This window comes from Stenella coeruleoalba (assembly GCF_951394435.1).
Source record: "Stenella coeruleoalba genome assembly, chromosome: 18".
NCBI classification, from domain to species: Eukaryota; Metazoa; Chordata; class Mammalia; order Artiodactyla; family Delphinidae; genus Stenella; species Stenella coeruleoalba.
Genome location: NC_137164.1, coordinates 20598102 through 20613216, shown reverse-complemented (window position 1 = coordinate 20613216; position 15115 = coordinate 20598102). Strand labels below are relative to the sequence as shown.

Genomic DNA, 15115 nt, shown 5'->3' with positions numbered 1-15115 from the left:
CATGGAAGCAACCTAAATGCCCAATGACAGATGAATGGGAAAAAAATGTGGTTAAAAAAAAAGTGGTAGGGCTTCCCTGATGGCGCAGTGGTTGAGAGTCCACCTGCCAATGCAGGGGACATGGGTTCGAGCCCTGGTCTCGGAAGATCCCACATGCTGCAGAGCAACTAAGCCCATGCGCCATAACTACTGAACCTGCGCTCTAAAGCCCACGAGCCATACTACTGAAGCCCGCGCGCCTAGAGCCCGTGCTCCACAACAAGGGAAGCCACCACAAGGAGAAGCCTGCGCACCGCAACAGAGTAGCCCCTGCTCGCTGCAACTAGAGAAAAGCCCACATGCAGCAACAAAGACGCAACGCAGCCAAAAATAAATTTATATATATAAAAAAAGATAACTAATTATTTATATATAAATTGTTCCAAAGAAGAGAAAAAAAGAAGCAACACTTCCAACACATTTTATATGGCTACTATAACTCTGATCACCAAACCAAACAAAGACAATATAAAAAACAAGAGCTATGCAGTGGTATGGTGGAACTGGTTAACACTGGCTCCGAAGAGCCAACTGTGTGCACCTCTTCCCATGTCCACACTGAGTGACGTTAGTAGCTCAAAATCTGCTATGGCAGGAGTAATTTATACCATGGAAATTGGCATTAGCTACAAGCCAGGGCGTTTTGCCTGATGAGTAAGTTGTTAAATGTTTACCATCATACCACTGATTATATGCCAATCTCAATTAAAAACAAAGATACTTAATTCAAAATTAAATTTTAACACACCTATTTTAGAACTTTTTTAAAAAATGAAATGTGTATTTATCTTAGAAATGCAAGAATAGTTCTAAATTTTAAAAAATACATTAACATAAGTAACAAGGTAAAAGAGACTGACTATATGATCTCAAGATACAGAAAAACAGTCATGATAGAAGCTGTCAGCTAAGTTTGGAAATTAGGAGACATCCTTAACACAATAAAATGCATCTGCTAAAAATTTACAAACACCATGCTTAATGGTGAAATGCCAGCAATAATCCTTTAAAATCTGAAACAAAGCAAAGAAGCCCATTATATCACTTGTAGTAAACAGTTCATTGAAACAGCAGCTCAGCAGGTTACTTGACAGCAAATAAATAATACTCAGAAAGGAAGAGCCAAATCTGTCTGTTCCCATACATAAATGTTTAAGAGAATCTAATTAGATCTACTAAGAAAATACAGCAACATCACAATGTAAGATTAGTATAAAAATATTAATTACCATTTCTGTACACCACCAATAAGCATCAAAAAAATGTTTTAAAATATATTATTTGGTGTACCTGTACACAGTTATTCACTTAAAACAGTATTCAAAAACAAAAAAAAGATTAGAACACCTAATACATAGGATTTATTAACTTTATGGTATATCCTACAACATACACTATGCACTCTTTCAAAAGGAGGTGGCTATTTACCAAGTTGACTGATATAGAACCATCTGCAAGATTTTTTTTTTAATAAGTCTATTTATTTTTGGCTGTGTTGGGTCTCTGTTGCTGCACACAGGCTTTCTCTAGTTGCGGCGAGTGGGGGCTACACTTCGTTGTGGTGCGTGGGCTTCTCACTGCAGTGGCTTCTCTTGTTGCAGAGCACGGGCTCTAGGTGTGCGGGCTTCAGTAGTTGTGGCACACGGGCTCAGCAGCTGTGGCTCGCGGGTTCCAGAATGCAGGCTCAGTAGTTGTGGTGCACAGGCTTAGTTGCTCCATGGCATGTGGGATCTTCCTGGACCAGGGCTCACACCTGTGTCCTCTGCATTGGCAGGCTGATTCTTAACCACTGTGCCACCAGGGAAGTCCCCAAGATATTTTTTAAGTGAAAACAGCAGGGTATAGAGTATATAGTTGTGTGTTTTTTTTAAATAAAAAAAATTTTTTTAATTATACTTGGAAAACCAGAGGAGAAAATGAATAGACATATACATCTGCTTGTGTAGAATATTTTTCAGATGGATACATACAAAATTGGCGAAAGAAGAAACCAGGTCAGGGATAGAAGGGAGGCTTTCACTATACATCCTTTTGCAGCTTTGAAATTCTGAACCATGTGAATGCATTATTAAAAAGAGAATTTTTTTAAGTACCATTTACAATGGCAACAAAAATAGAGGGTACACAGGAACAAAACATGTTCAAGACCTTAACAGAAAAAGTTACAAATCAATAAATTTAATGTACGTGAAATAAAAATCCAACAGTTTTTCATGAAATTAAAAAAGAAAAGACAACTCATTTTTTAAATGTATATGAAAAAGCAAAGGGCCAAGAAAAGCCAAGACAACTATGGAGGAGAAGGTGAGGGGCCTTCATCTTAATGTGAAACTGTAATACTGACCAGGATAAACCAACAGGCCTATGGAAAGAATAAGAGTGGTCACAATTCTGCAGCAGTGTTTTGGGGAAGGGGAGCGAAGTGGGCGGAGGAAGAGAGAGGTCAAAGCTAACTCAGTTAAGGCAGTTCGGAGACAGTCAAAAACATATAGGTAGGTAGTTATTGATGACAATGATGATGGCAAACGCTTTTTAGAGGAAGATGAGAAAAATGGCTCAAGATGCAGATATGTGATGTTCTGAGGTGGCTTTGAAGCAAGCACAAGTACTGATGAATACACAAGTCAGTCATTTCTGACACCACCAATTTTGAAAGCCCACCATTTAATCCCATTTTAATGATCATTTTATCTATATACCTGTTTATTAGAAATTATTTCTTTTTGATGCTACTTTTTTGCCTGATAGCAATTTTCTTAGTGTTTCACATTAAACAAGATGGTAGGCATGACTGGACATAATTCAAACAGGAGGTCCAAGTCAGGCCCCATCTATCTTCTGCTACTGTGGCTAATAATTCCTATTCGGAACTTATAGGGAAAATCACAAACTCAATTAATTGAAAATTACTTTGACAAAGTGATAATGAACGTCAGAAATAATATCTTTAGAAAACAAATCTTAGGAGGTTAATAATTTCTCTATGAACATACAACATACAGTTCACTGACAAGTCAAAAACCTTACCCTTTTCAGGTAACTCTGGACCTCTTCCCCTACTTCTGCCCATCCGATCATTCCTAATTTCACTTCGAGACTCATTTCTGGACTCATTTCTTATTTCAGTGCGAGAACTTTCTTCTCTCAAATGGTTTCTGCCATAACTTCGGGATTCTTCCTGATATGCATCCTCCTTTCGATGAGCATCTCGACTTTCACGGTCCCTGTAGTCGTGGGCATCACGAGTAGACCGAGAATCTCTGGGATCACGGCTCTCTTTGTTATCTCTGCTGTAATCTCGCATCTCCCTGGAGTCCCGAATGTCTCTGGAGTCTCTTAGTTCCCTTCGGTCTCTAGTATCTCTGGCATCTCTCCGATCCCGACCATCTCGAGGTTCTCTGTCATCTCTGTGGTCTCTAGAAGAGCTCTGATCCTGTTCATACTCTCGTTCTTCTCTTGTGTCCTTTTCTCTATCCCTTTTTCCTCTAGTCTCTGTAACGCAATTTTGGAAATACACTGTAATTCCTTTCACAAAATTTTAGGAAACCAGACGATGTATTTAATACAGAGCTTTAAAATTTTTAATACAATGGTATAATTTCTACTCTTAACAAAAAATAAAAGGAGAAAACATGGGCAAATGAGAAAAATAAAACTATCTGTAAACTAAAATTCCAAAGGTAATTTTATTAACATCTGGATTATTTGTCTTGATTGGATAAACTTTGAACACGATCTTCTCACATCAACGTACCCATACTTATAAATCTTAAACAATTGAAACAAGTTAAGTTGATCTATCAATGATGGCCTACTTTTTAGAAATCACTTTTAGATCCAGAGGCACAAGTGATTTTAATCATCTCTACCAAGTATTAGGCCAGACTAGAGCACACATGACTACCTCCAATGTACTTAAGCACTTGAGAGTAGCCTACTATTAGTATGCTGGCTGGTAAACACATACTGTTATTCTCTCTCTCTCTCTCTCTCTCCCCCCTTATTTATTTATTTTTTGAGCTATTTAATGAAATCACACTCCTGTCTCTAAAGATTTTTCTACTTAAGGCATTTTCTAACATTTCATAGAAAAATTTAAAAAATAATTTCAGTTTTAAAAAAGCTGGAATGAACCTCAATAGTTACTTAACCCAACCTTGTTATTGTATAAATGAAGGAACAGAGGCCCAGAGCTTAAATGGTTTAGTCAGCCCCGTACATCATAGGAATTTGCAAAGATTAGAAACTGTTCTTTAGAGATGCCTAGAAAAGTATAAATTGATTACAGCATAAATCTGATATGAACTGAAAGAATTAACAAGAGACCCTCAAAGAACAAACCCTGTAATTTTTATCAGATTCCTTCATAAATTGTTCTTACACTCTGCAACAACCCCAAGATCTGAGGCTATTTAAGTAACTGTAGCAGCTCTTGGTCGAGGACATTATAAATTTACCTATGGCTAGGTCCACAGACTTTCTCCGCCCAGTATCCACAAGACCCCCTAGATTCTCATCAATAACTTATCTCCCCTGCAAAATAACTTTGCCCATATGCCTACATCCATAAATGCCATATAAGGATAGAAGCACTAGGCAAGACTCTGACAACATCCCCCTCTCTTTTTGTGCACATCCATCCCTTCCAGTCCTCCTCCAATACCAAATGTGCCTAGAAATTTGTTCACTTAGTATTAGATTCTCTTTTTATGATACCCACAGCTGTCTTTACGAATACATCTAGTTACTATATTTTGTTCTTTATCTACCTCCCCATCCTTTCACTGAAATTATTCTTATTTCAAAAAATGACCTCTAAATAGAGAGGAATAAACGCCTACTACATCTCTTGTATGGAAGGTTAAAGAAACATTCTCCTCACAAAGAACCTAAAAATGTATGGTTTATTATTAAAAGGATTCCTCCTATAACACAAACCCCTCTTACTACAAAAAAGCATTCCTATGAGACTCAACTGCATAGTAAATTTCCCCTTCATTAGTGTGTTTAATAAATTATGTTTTGAAATAATAGTTTTCATTCAGTAAGTAGTCATGAAATATATACTATATTCCCAGTCAACTCTAGTTGTTCATAGATAGGTATAAGAGAATTTTCCCATCTTACCAATGTTCCATAAACACTGCTGTGCTGATCTGGTTCCAAAATCATGTACACAAGGAATAATTCTTTAAAATAGGTGCTCTCTCCAGTCCCTACCTATGCATCCATCATTTCTTGAATAAAATAACTTGCACTGTTGATTGGAAGAGAAAAAACTAACTTCGACATGTTTCATAGGCGACTGCTATACAATACTCAAATTGTGACTTTTTGTCAGTCTTGTGTGGGGTGCAGAAGCATGCTGTACGATGCTTTAAAAATGCACATTAAACAGAAATGTTGTTGCAAGTCAGCAAGTATTGTATTTCCTGAGTACTCATTATGTTAAAAAACTAACTCAGGAAATGTCAGGAAAAAGACTTGTTAAGTTAAATAAATAAGGACAAGAAGCTTAGATAAGAAATACAGAGAGAGATGAGAGCTATTAGATTGTACTGCCAAGTTTTGATGATAATAACATCTCAGCGTGAACCGGGAATAGCAAATTCAAAGTTAACATAATTCTCAGGGATCTAGAAAGGAAAACTGCTTTGCTTGACTTCTTTGTTGAGTTAGACCTGGAATATTGATCACTTGGTTCACACTGACTTTCTGAACATTCCCCCAGCCCTCACCTCTTAGTCAAAATATTTCTGATATGTTCAAACTCTGCTCCCTGGTTTGCTGCTTTTCTTTCCTTCACCTCTGTTGTTTTTGAAGAATTAGCTAAGCAGTTAGACTGACGCTCTAAGAATCACACCATCCCAAATTTCTAGAACTTGAAAGTACTCAAGTAAAACATCATAACTAAAGAAAGGACCAACTTAGCATACATATAAATGCCCACTTACATCTATTTAGTAGCTTACATTTCCGTGTCCTTAAGCACCTCCTATTGCCCTCAAGAGCTATCACCCATGTGTTACAGAGACATAATATAACACAGTTCTCTCCTGTCTCTTATTTTAACAATAAATCTGAAAGTCCATTATTTTTAATAAAGAAAATATCCACTTAAAGAACTCTAAAAAAAAAAAAACCACAATGGAGTATTTACCTTCCCTCCTTTCATGACGCCGATCATGAGACTGTGAAGTGCGTTCATGATCATGCCTCCCTTTTTCTCTCATTGGAGACCGATGTCTTGGGGGACTCTGCTTTCTCTGAGGAGAAGACAGAGAGTGTGAAGGATAGGGAGAAGCAGAGCGGCGTAAAGGTGGAGTTACTGTCCTCTGATAAGATGGTGAAGGAGTTCTTTTTCGGCGAGGAGAAGGAGAATGTCTTTGAATAGATGATCCTGATTGTGAGGAAGATGAGTGATGTCTAGAAGATATAGGAGAATGATGCTGTCCTGCTGGGGAAGTGGACCTATAAAGAAAGCAACAACAATAAAAAAATATGTTCAAGAGCTTTCATTTCTAGCCAAAGGAAAATCTTCTTTAAAAACAAAGAAACAAACAAAAAAACCTGAATGTAAAAGTTAAAGCTAAAAGTGTAATAATTCCAAGATAAATTTTAATTCACAATGATGTAAAATCATTAACAAGTTGATTTTTAAAGATCTGACTGATTTTGAAGTCAGCTTGAGACAACAGTTCTAGATGAGACATGCACTGCCCTTCTCCTGAACTTTGGCTCCAAGGCACACTCCCTTTTCCAGGTAACATCCTCCCTGAGCACAGATGGTTCTTACTCTCACGTAAAGTCTGGAACTCACTCTTACCAGAGATAATCTCTGACAGTGTAAATAGGTATTGGAGGAGGGAACCCACAAAGAGCTAAAGAGAAAACATACTAAGATCTAGGAAAGTGGGTGTAAGAACGTCTATAATTCAGGGCTGTGGGAGACGGGAAAAGCTATCACCAGCTACGCCAAACAAAAGTTTGCACTGCCTGGGCTGACACTTAGGATAGGGAAAGAAAGCTAGAGTTAAGGAAAGGACATACTGTCTATACTGTCTTTATCTTAAATAACCTGCCTTCACTCTTGGGCAGCACAAACTGAAATTTAGTTCATAAGCTTTGGTTTAACTGAGGCTTCCTCTGCTCCCTTCAAATCATCTTCTTTGCTGCCAGAGAAATAACTTATAAACTCATGAAGCACATCTGAATCACTCCTATAATCTGTTATGTCTTGGGCTGTGTCTACAATGAATATGCAAAAGGTGTGTGTGACGGAGAGCTAGAATACACACATTTGGGCAATAACTAAAAAGAAACAGGACTAATGTTTAAAAAACAACACTTCAGACATCACATGCTCAGATAAGTATCATATTTCTCAAAGTAATCATTTTGAGGACAGATGTTTGTTCAAAAAAATTATGAGTTCCTGTCAAAATATTTTAGAATTACCTTCACTGCCTATGATAAATATTTTTTTAACTTCCACAATGTTGGCAAAATCATTATTAATCCTAAACCAGGATTCCTCAATCTTGACACTATTGACATTTTGTATTCAGTAATTCTTTGTGGTGGCAGGCTGTCCTGTACATTGTAGGAGGTCGAGCAGCATCCCTGACCCCTATCCACTAGAAGCCAGTACCATCTCCCTCCCATTCCCATTCATGCCGATAAAAAACTACTCCAGGTATCTCCAAATGTCCCCAGGGAGGTAAAATCAACCCTGGTTGAGAACCGCTGCTCTAAACTATGCTGTTTATAAATGATGCCTTAGTAGAACTTTTATCAATAAAAGGTTTAAATCTATAAAATACATGTTACTGAGTCAGGAAAGTGGTCAGATATATAGGAAAGAATTTTGCAAAACAAGAAATTAAGCAAAAAAAACAAAATCACCTTCTGGATAATAGTTGACTTAAAAAATAAAAGTCAGCTAACTAGAACACCACATTATCCTAAACATTATAGTTATTTACGATTCTGCAGTACTTTCAGACTTTTAATAAAAATTGTTATTCCTTTCTCACATAAAAAAAATAAGACATAAACCACCATAGCTTAATTGAGTCTAAACTGAAATTTACTTACTAACAGATATGAGTACAAATGCTCAATGGGTCTTGCCCAAATTTGGAAAACCATTTATGACCAATGGCTATTCAAATACTGAACAGAAAAATCACTGCAAGACTGAGAAATTCTAATTTGACTATCATTTGGTGCTTTCCAATTTCAATTTCATTAGGTTCTAGTCAGTTTGGAAATACCTAAACTGAAAAAATAAAGAATGTGGCTCTCCACTGAACTGACATTTTGGTTAGTTTTGAGTTTATTTCTGGAGTATACTCAAAATTATTTCAGGAATGTCTGCAATACCCTTTGGTGATTTGTTCACAAAACTTAAATAAAATAGTTCATGATACTATCTTTTAAAACACATTACAGTCTAATCACATGTCTATTCCAATTTGGTGTCTATAACATGGAAGAAAAAATTTCAGTTCAAGCTTACATAATCAAGCTGTCATATTAAGGACAGAGCACCAATGTGTTGTCACATTACGGCTTCAGCATTTTAACCATATTTTTCTTCCTACTTATCCTTCAGGGAAAAAATAAGTTTGTTGAGTTAATCATCCATTATCAAAGGAATGTTTGTGTCCACCCTCCACGCCAAATTTATATGTTGAGGCCCTAACCTCCAATGGGATGCCGGAAGGAAGGGAGGAAGGGAGGGAGGGAGGAAGGAAAAGAGTCATTTTGATTCACTGGACAAATGTTAAGTGAGTACCTTTTATGCTAAGCATTATTTTTGACACTGAGGATACAGAAATGAAGAAGACAGACAAAATCACTAACAATAATGATGATTATAATAATATTAACAATAGCAGGTAACATATGCTGTTACTATGTCCACAGCATTGTTTTAAGTGCTTTCGTATATTAACTCATTTCGTCTTCATGATGACAACCCTATGAGGTAACTGAGACAGAGAGAACTGAAAAACAGTCTGTCTTAGTTGTAGAGTCCAGGAGTAGCCCACCAACAACAAAGAGAGCCAATTTCAGCTAATTAATGCAACATACAAGTCTATACAACAGAGTAATGAAGTGTAAACTGTTAGATCCAAAAAAAGTACATCGGAGGACTACATTAGGTGCTTGGTAAGGAAAGGGCCTTTACTAAGAAGATAGCTTTTGAGCCAAGAGCTGAAAATTTGAGGTAAGAGCTTTTCATGCTGAGGACTCAGCAACCATAAAGGAGGCAGGAGGGATGGTGATATATAAAAAGAACAGAAAGAAGACAAGTATAACTATGATTCATGGGAGAATGGAAAGTTCATGAGAGGGTCAGAAAGCAGGCAGGGGACAGAGGATACGGAGTCTTCTAGGTCATGATAAAAGTTCAGATTTTATTCTAAGTATAAAAGAAATCACTGGAGAGTTTTGGGCAGGGAAGTGTCATTCAGAAATTGAGCAACTTGCCTAAATAAATATGTAAGACAGAGAAAGAAAATGCTTCTGTGTGATGATTTGTTTTAGACCTAGTAGCTTGCTCTCCCTTTGCAGCAGGTGATAAATACTCCTCAGAAGGGGAATCATTTCTAACCGAATGATCTACAGAAACTAGAATACTTTTGTTGTGGGAATCTTTTGAAAGATGTCTCCTCCATAAATAAATGGTACTTGAAAAACAGATTTGATTCAAGCAAACTAGTAAGAAGTACATAATACAAGTAAATCTAAGCCAAGTACTAATAATTTTGGTTCAATTTCATTTTTGCATTTATGTAGAAATGAATTAATTTCAAAAACCTCAGTCTAAGAATGGAGAAGAATGTTAACATAAGCATTATTAGCACATCCTTCAATGATATTCAAGTCCAGAATTATGTGCCATTTAATTATAATAATTTTCCAGAATCTGGTTCAAAAGCCTTACATGAACTTGTTCAATCCCATGACTTGAGTGAGCTAAAAACTGTACCTATTGTTGTGATCAAGAGTCAGAAGAGACAAATATCCAGTATCCCTGGCACATGGGGAGATTGTTTTTAAGCTCTAAGAGAGTTGGTATTCCAAATGCAGTAAAGCCCAGAAACAATATACACCAGCATAACAAATATTAAGACAGCTGGCTCCTATCTTCTACCTGGTGGAAGAAGTTAAACTTATCACTTTCTCCTGGGACAGGATGGGGTGATGAGGAGATGGAGAGGCCCAGCCCCTGCCAAGGAACAGCAAGCAATCCAGTCTTAGGAAAGAGGGAGGTAAACAACGGTTCTCAAGTCCCTAGTCCGACTTCTCAGACCCCAAATCTCCTCAGTCAGGCCAAGAAATTGGATGTCAAATAAGGGAGATTCTTGAAATCACTGCCACTGTCCTGGAAGTTCAATCCAGTCACAGGTCATTTAACTGTCAGTAGAAAATTACCACCAGGTAACACCAAACCACAGCCAGACAGAGATGGATTTTGATAGTGTGGCTGGGTATCTGTTATTTCATTAATCTCATTACATACTACACAGTCCCATATTTTTACCAGATTAAACTTTTGGCCTTTGTATGCCGTGTTATGCATTTCTGATTGGACCAATTATTAAACAGGGCTAAACTTCCCAACCACCTCCTGCTACTGAAAACCTCCCCAAAGAACCATTTTCCTCTCAAGTCTCTAATTCCATCAGGCATGACAGACAAAGGGTCAAGAGCACACTTTTTAGGAACGTAAATACCACTCTAGATTTTGGCTGCAAAACAGGAGCTTTTCTGAGTTCAACAGATTTTCCCAATATCACACCTATAAAAGGAAGTCCAAGCCTTGATCAATTGGACTAAATGTAAATGGCTTTTTTGCCCCCTGATGAAGTTATTTTGATATTTATAAAACGATTTCATTTTTAACATGTCTACCATGAATTCAGTATATTATATAATTATGTTCAGCTATATTACATATTTCTTTAAGTGTCTTAATTTTATATCCCTAGCCTAAATTAGTATTCATGTAAAAATACTTTTTAGGTCTATAGACAGGGCTCAATTAAATGCAGAAAAAAGACAATGCCTCAGACAAGCAACTCCCAATCTGAATACAAAGGTTCCACATTAATATTAAAAGATTTGCATATCCTTCATGATATTTGTGCTAATGTCGACTAATTGGGAAAATATTATAAAAGATATTACAAATTCATCAATGTTTTTAAAGTCTGAATTTTAAAATGACATTATTCTCCTTCTTTCCTTTTAGATGGGATACTGGTATAGTGATTGTATTTTTTTTTTTTAAGTATGGTTGATTTACAACATTGTGTGAGTTTCTGGTGTACAGCAAAGTGATTCAGTTATATATATATACTGATTGTGTGTGTGTATATATAGATATAGATAGTAATTGTATATTTTTAAGTGTTTTTTTCTTTTAGAGATATATACTAAAATATATACAGATGAAATGAAATAAGAAGTCTGGGATTTGCTTCAAAATAACACTGGATGGGGGAGGTGGATAGGGGTACAGATGAAACTATGGATATGAGGGTCATTATACTATTCTATTTTTATGTTGTGAAATGCTCCATAATAATGTTAATGTAACATTAACATGTAATTCTTCCATCCTCTATATATAACTGAGTAACACTGGTACATACTGATTCAAGAAACTATCAATTCAGTCTACAGAAATGCTTAGTTCACACATGGATTCCTCCCTGTCCTGTCCTTCATGGCCACAGAATAAGATTCACCAGTCCAGACCATGGTATTTGAACATGAATGGTAGATAATGAATAAATTAAAGAATTAATCCAATAGGTAATAGTCTTTGTCAAACATCTGAAACATTCTGATTTTAATTATTCAGATGTGTGCAATCACTGAAAGAAAATAAGACTGTCAATTTGGTGGTAATTTGCTTATTCTAAGCTGATGTCAAAGTCAGTAAGTTTTTTTTGTTTTGTTTTTGTTTTTTTGTTTTTGCTTTTGTTTTTGTGGTATGTGGGCCTCTCACTGTTGTGGCCTCTCCCGTTGCGGAGCACAGGCTCCGGACGCACGGGCTCAGCGGCCATGGTTCACGGGCCCAGCCACTCCGCAGCATGTGGGATCTTCCCAGACTGGTGCACGAACCCATGTCCCCTGCATCGGCAGGTGGACTCTCAACCACTGCGCCACCAGGGAAGCCCAGTCAGTAAGTTTTGAATGATCACATCTGTCTTTAAAATCTGAGGAAGACTCATGTAGGCATTTATACTCTTATCAAGACATATTCAGGTAATTATAATAAAGTGATTTAAAAAAAATACAACAACTTACTATGCTCTTAATACTATCTTATTAAACCACAAAATTCTGCATTTTGATTAGTATTTTGATCAAAACATATTACCTATCATAAAACCATATTTAACCAGCAGAATGAACTATATGCACTTGTTAGCTAATTTCTCTGGTTAACTACTATCCAAAAAGTTTTTGTGTTTCCTTAGGCCCTTGTTCTTAAACTACACTAATATACTGGTCATTCCTAATTCAGCAAAGAATATAGAATACAGATTTTCATTGATAAAGATGATATTAGAGGTCCACTGAAACACTGCTGAAATATCTAGTTTAGGATTATCTAGATACAGTAGGTTAGGAATACTGATACAAAATATTCCCTTCACAAGTGATTTTCTGACTAAATACCTAACTCAAACTTAATTTTCCTGTGAGCTCATATCTTCTAAAACAAATTACAGAATATAAATGGTTTAGTTGAGTTCCAAGTAATCAAGTATTTTTAAAAGTATTACGGGAAATTGCTACATTCTCTAAAAGCAGAGTAATAAAATAAATCTATAAGGCATGTTTTTTTGGATAAATAAGTGGTATGCAGGCTTTGATCAATGTTGCATAAATAAATCATTGCTGAGTGAAGTCTACCAGTCAAATTGTAAGACACTGATACAGAATTCCTTTAAGAACTATGGCCTGGAAACTACTCGCTTCAAAAGCAACTACGTAACAGAATTTAGTGTTATTCAAATTAACAAATATTCTGGGAAGAGAGTATATTCTTCACTAGGTTGACATGGCCAATAAAGGTTTGGGATGAGAGTACTGAAATCCTCGATGCCAGATTAGTGGCAAAGGCCTAAAGAATGATTAATAACTCTTAAGAATTTTTGGAGAATGGGGAAATCATGAATTTTTCTGGGAGGATATGGACACTCTACCCCTCAGGAAAACATACACAGGCAAATTTTAACTCACAAATCAGACCTCTAAAATCCAGGTTAGTAGCTCCTGGTGTAGAAAGTTGAAGAACTGAGACACAGAAGACAGGGAGAAGGACTTAAAGTCATAGGATCATGTGGCTTTGTTACATCATTTGTCTCACATGTATGCATATGCATTTGGGAACCACCCTTTAAGAAACGTAAGCAATCCCCTATATACAATAGGCCTAGTTAGTCTTACTTTACTTGGAAGGGAACACACATGATTACTGTATTACTTCCACCTGTAGTAACAAAGTTTCTGACAAGATTTTTGTTCACTGCTGCATCACCAATGTTTAAAGCAGTGTCCACCACACACTAGGTATTCAGTAACCTAATAAATAATAAATGTATTAGCATACTTTCACTTAAGCACAACACATCCTGATAACCAAAATACTCCCAATAAACCCATTATAACATCTAAATTAATATTAAATGGCAATTTTCTCCAAAAGGATTTTAGATACTAACCTTTGATTACATACCCCAGAATCTGAAAGCAATGACAAAGATTCTTAAATATACTGCTTGGCTTTAGAATTCTTTATTCACAGTAATGGAGATAAATTAAATTAATGAATCTGCCTTAAAAAAAAAAAAAACACCTGGAAATCAAATCAACTCCTCCTAAATCAAAATGCCCCCTTTCAACCTTGTCAAATACGGCTTTAGAACTCCAGTGACAATCAGGTACCCATGCAGTCCTTCAGTAATCTGCTGCTTAGTTTCCTTAGAGAGAAGAAATAAACCAAGTTCAGATTTTTCTGTACACTGAGCAACAGGTGAATCTTAGGCATACCTTACTACTCCTGGTAGAGATGGCCAGGGAGAAAAAAATGGAAAATGAAGAATCAATCTCTGTAATATTCAATTCCTCATAATACAAAATGTGTTACCATTTCAGTGGTGAACTACCCAGGGATATAAGTTAAGAATCACTTCTCAAAGATTTCTGGGTCAAAATAACAAGACAAGAGCACCAAGAACCATTAGAGAAGAATAAAGACTTCTTAAAATGTAAATCAGCAAGAACATTTAACATAATTTATATCTGATTTACATGTCATTTTCAAAAACAAACCTACCAGATTGAATAAGATAAAGAGTGTATTTTAGGAAAATATGTTCAAGAATTATGGATGCTCCAGTTAACCAGTTTTTATTGCTCCAGTAAGACATAATAATGTTGCTAGGTCCTAGCAACAGCTGACAGAATCATTCTGGTTCTTCTAAGTCACCACAGGGAGGAGAGAAAAAAAAATTGATTCATCTAAATAAGTTAGACAAGATGATCTCTTACCAAGACAAAGAAAGGGCTAAGCTTATCACCAAAATCTTTTTTGGGGAAAAGACTGGGTTTTGTTGAACTTATATATCATAAAACTATTATCAGCTGCTTACTGGATGGATAATTTATCCTGAATGATCGCAACATAAAAAAAGGCCATTTAAGAAAAGTCCATAGCAAACATCATTCTCAATGGTGAAAGACTAAAAGCTTTTCCTCTAAGGGACAAGGCAAGGATGCCCACTCTCACCACTTTTATTCAACACAGTGTTGGAAGTCCTAGCCAGGGCAATTAGTCAAAAAAAATTTTAAAAAGGCATCCAAGTTGGAAAGAAAAAAGTAATTATCTCTACTTGCAGATGGCATGATCTTATATGTAGAAAACCCTATACGTTCCACAAAACAAAACAAACTGTTAGAACTAACAAATGAATTCAGCAAAGTTGCAGGATGCAAAATCAGCACACAAAATCAGTTGTGTTTCTATACAACAATGAACAATCTG

General features: G+C 36.3%; 1 protein-coding gene across 1 annotated transcript in view; it reads right to left on the bottom strand.

Annotated features, from left to right (window-relative positions):
• The window catches only part of ZC3H13 (zinc finger CCCH-type containing 13), a 93794-nt gene that overhangs the window by 32797 nt on the left and 45882 nt on the right, over positions 1-15115 (bottom strand). The window contains exons 10-11 of the mRNA XM_079903343.1: positions 6200-6510; positions 3067-3531 (exon numbers count right to left, since the gene is read on the bottom strand). Of these exons, the coding sequence (XP_079759469.1) occupies positions 3067-3531; positions 6200-6510 (776 nt within the window). The remainder of the gene's footprint in view (positions 1-3066; positions 3532-6199; positions 6511-15115) is intronic.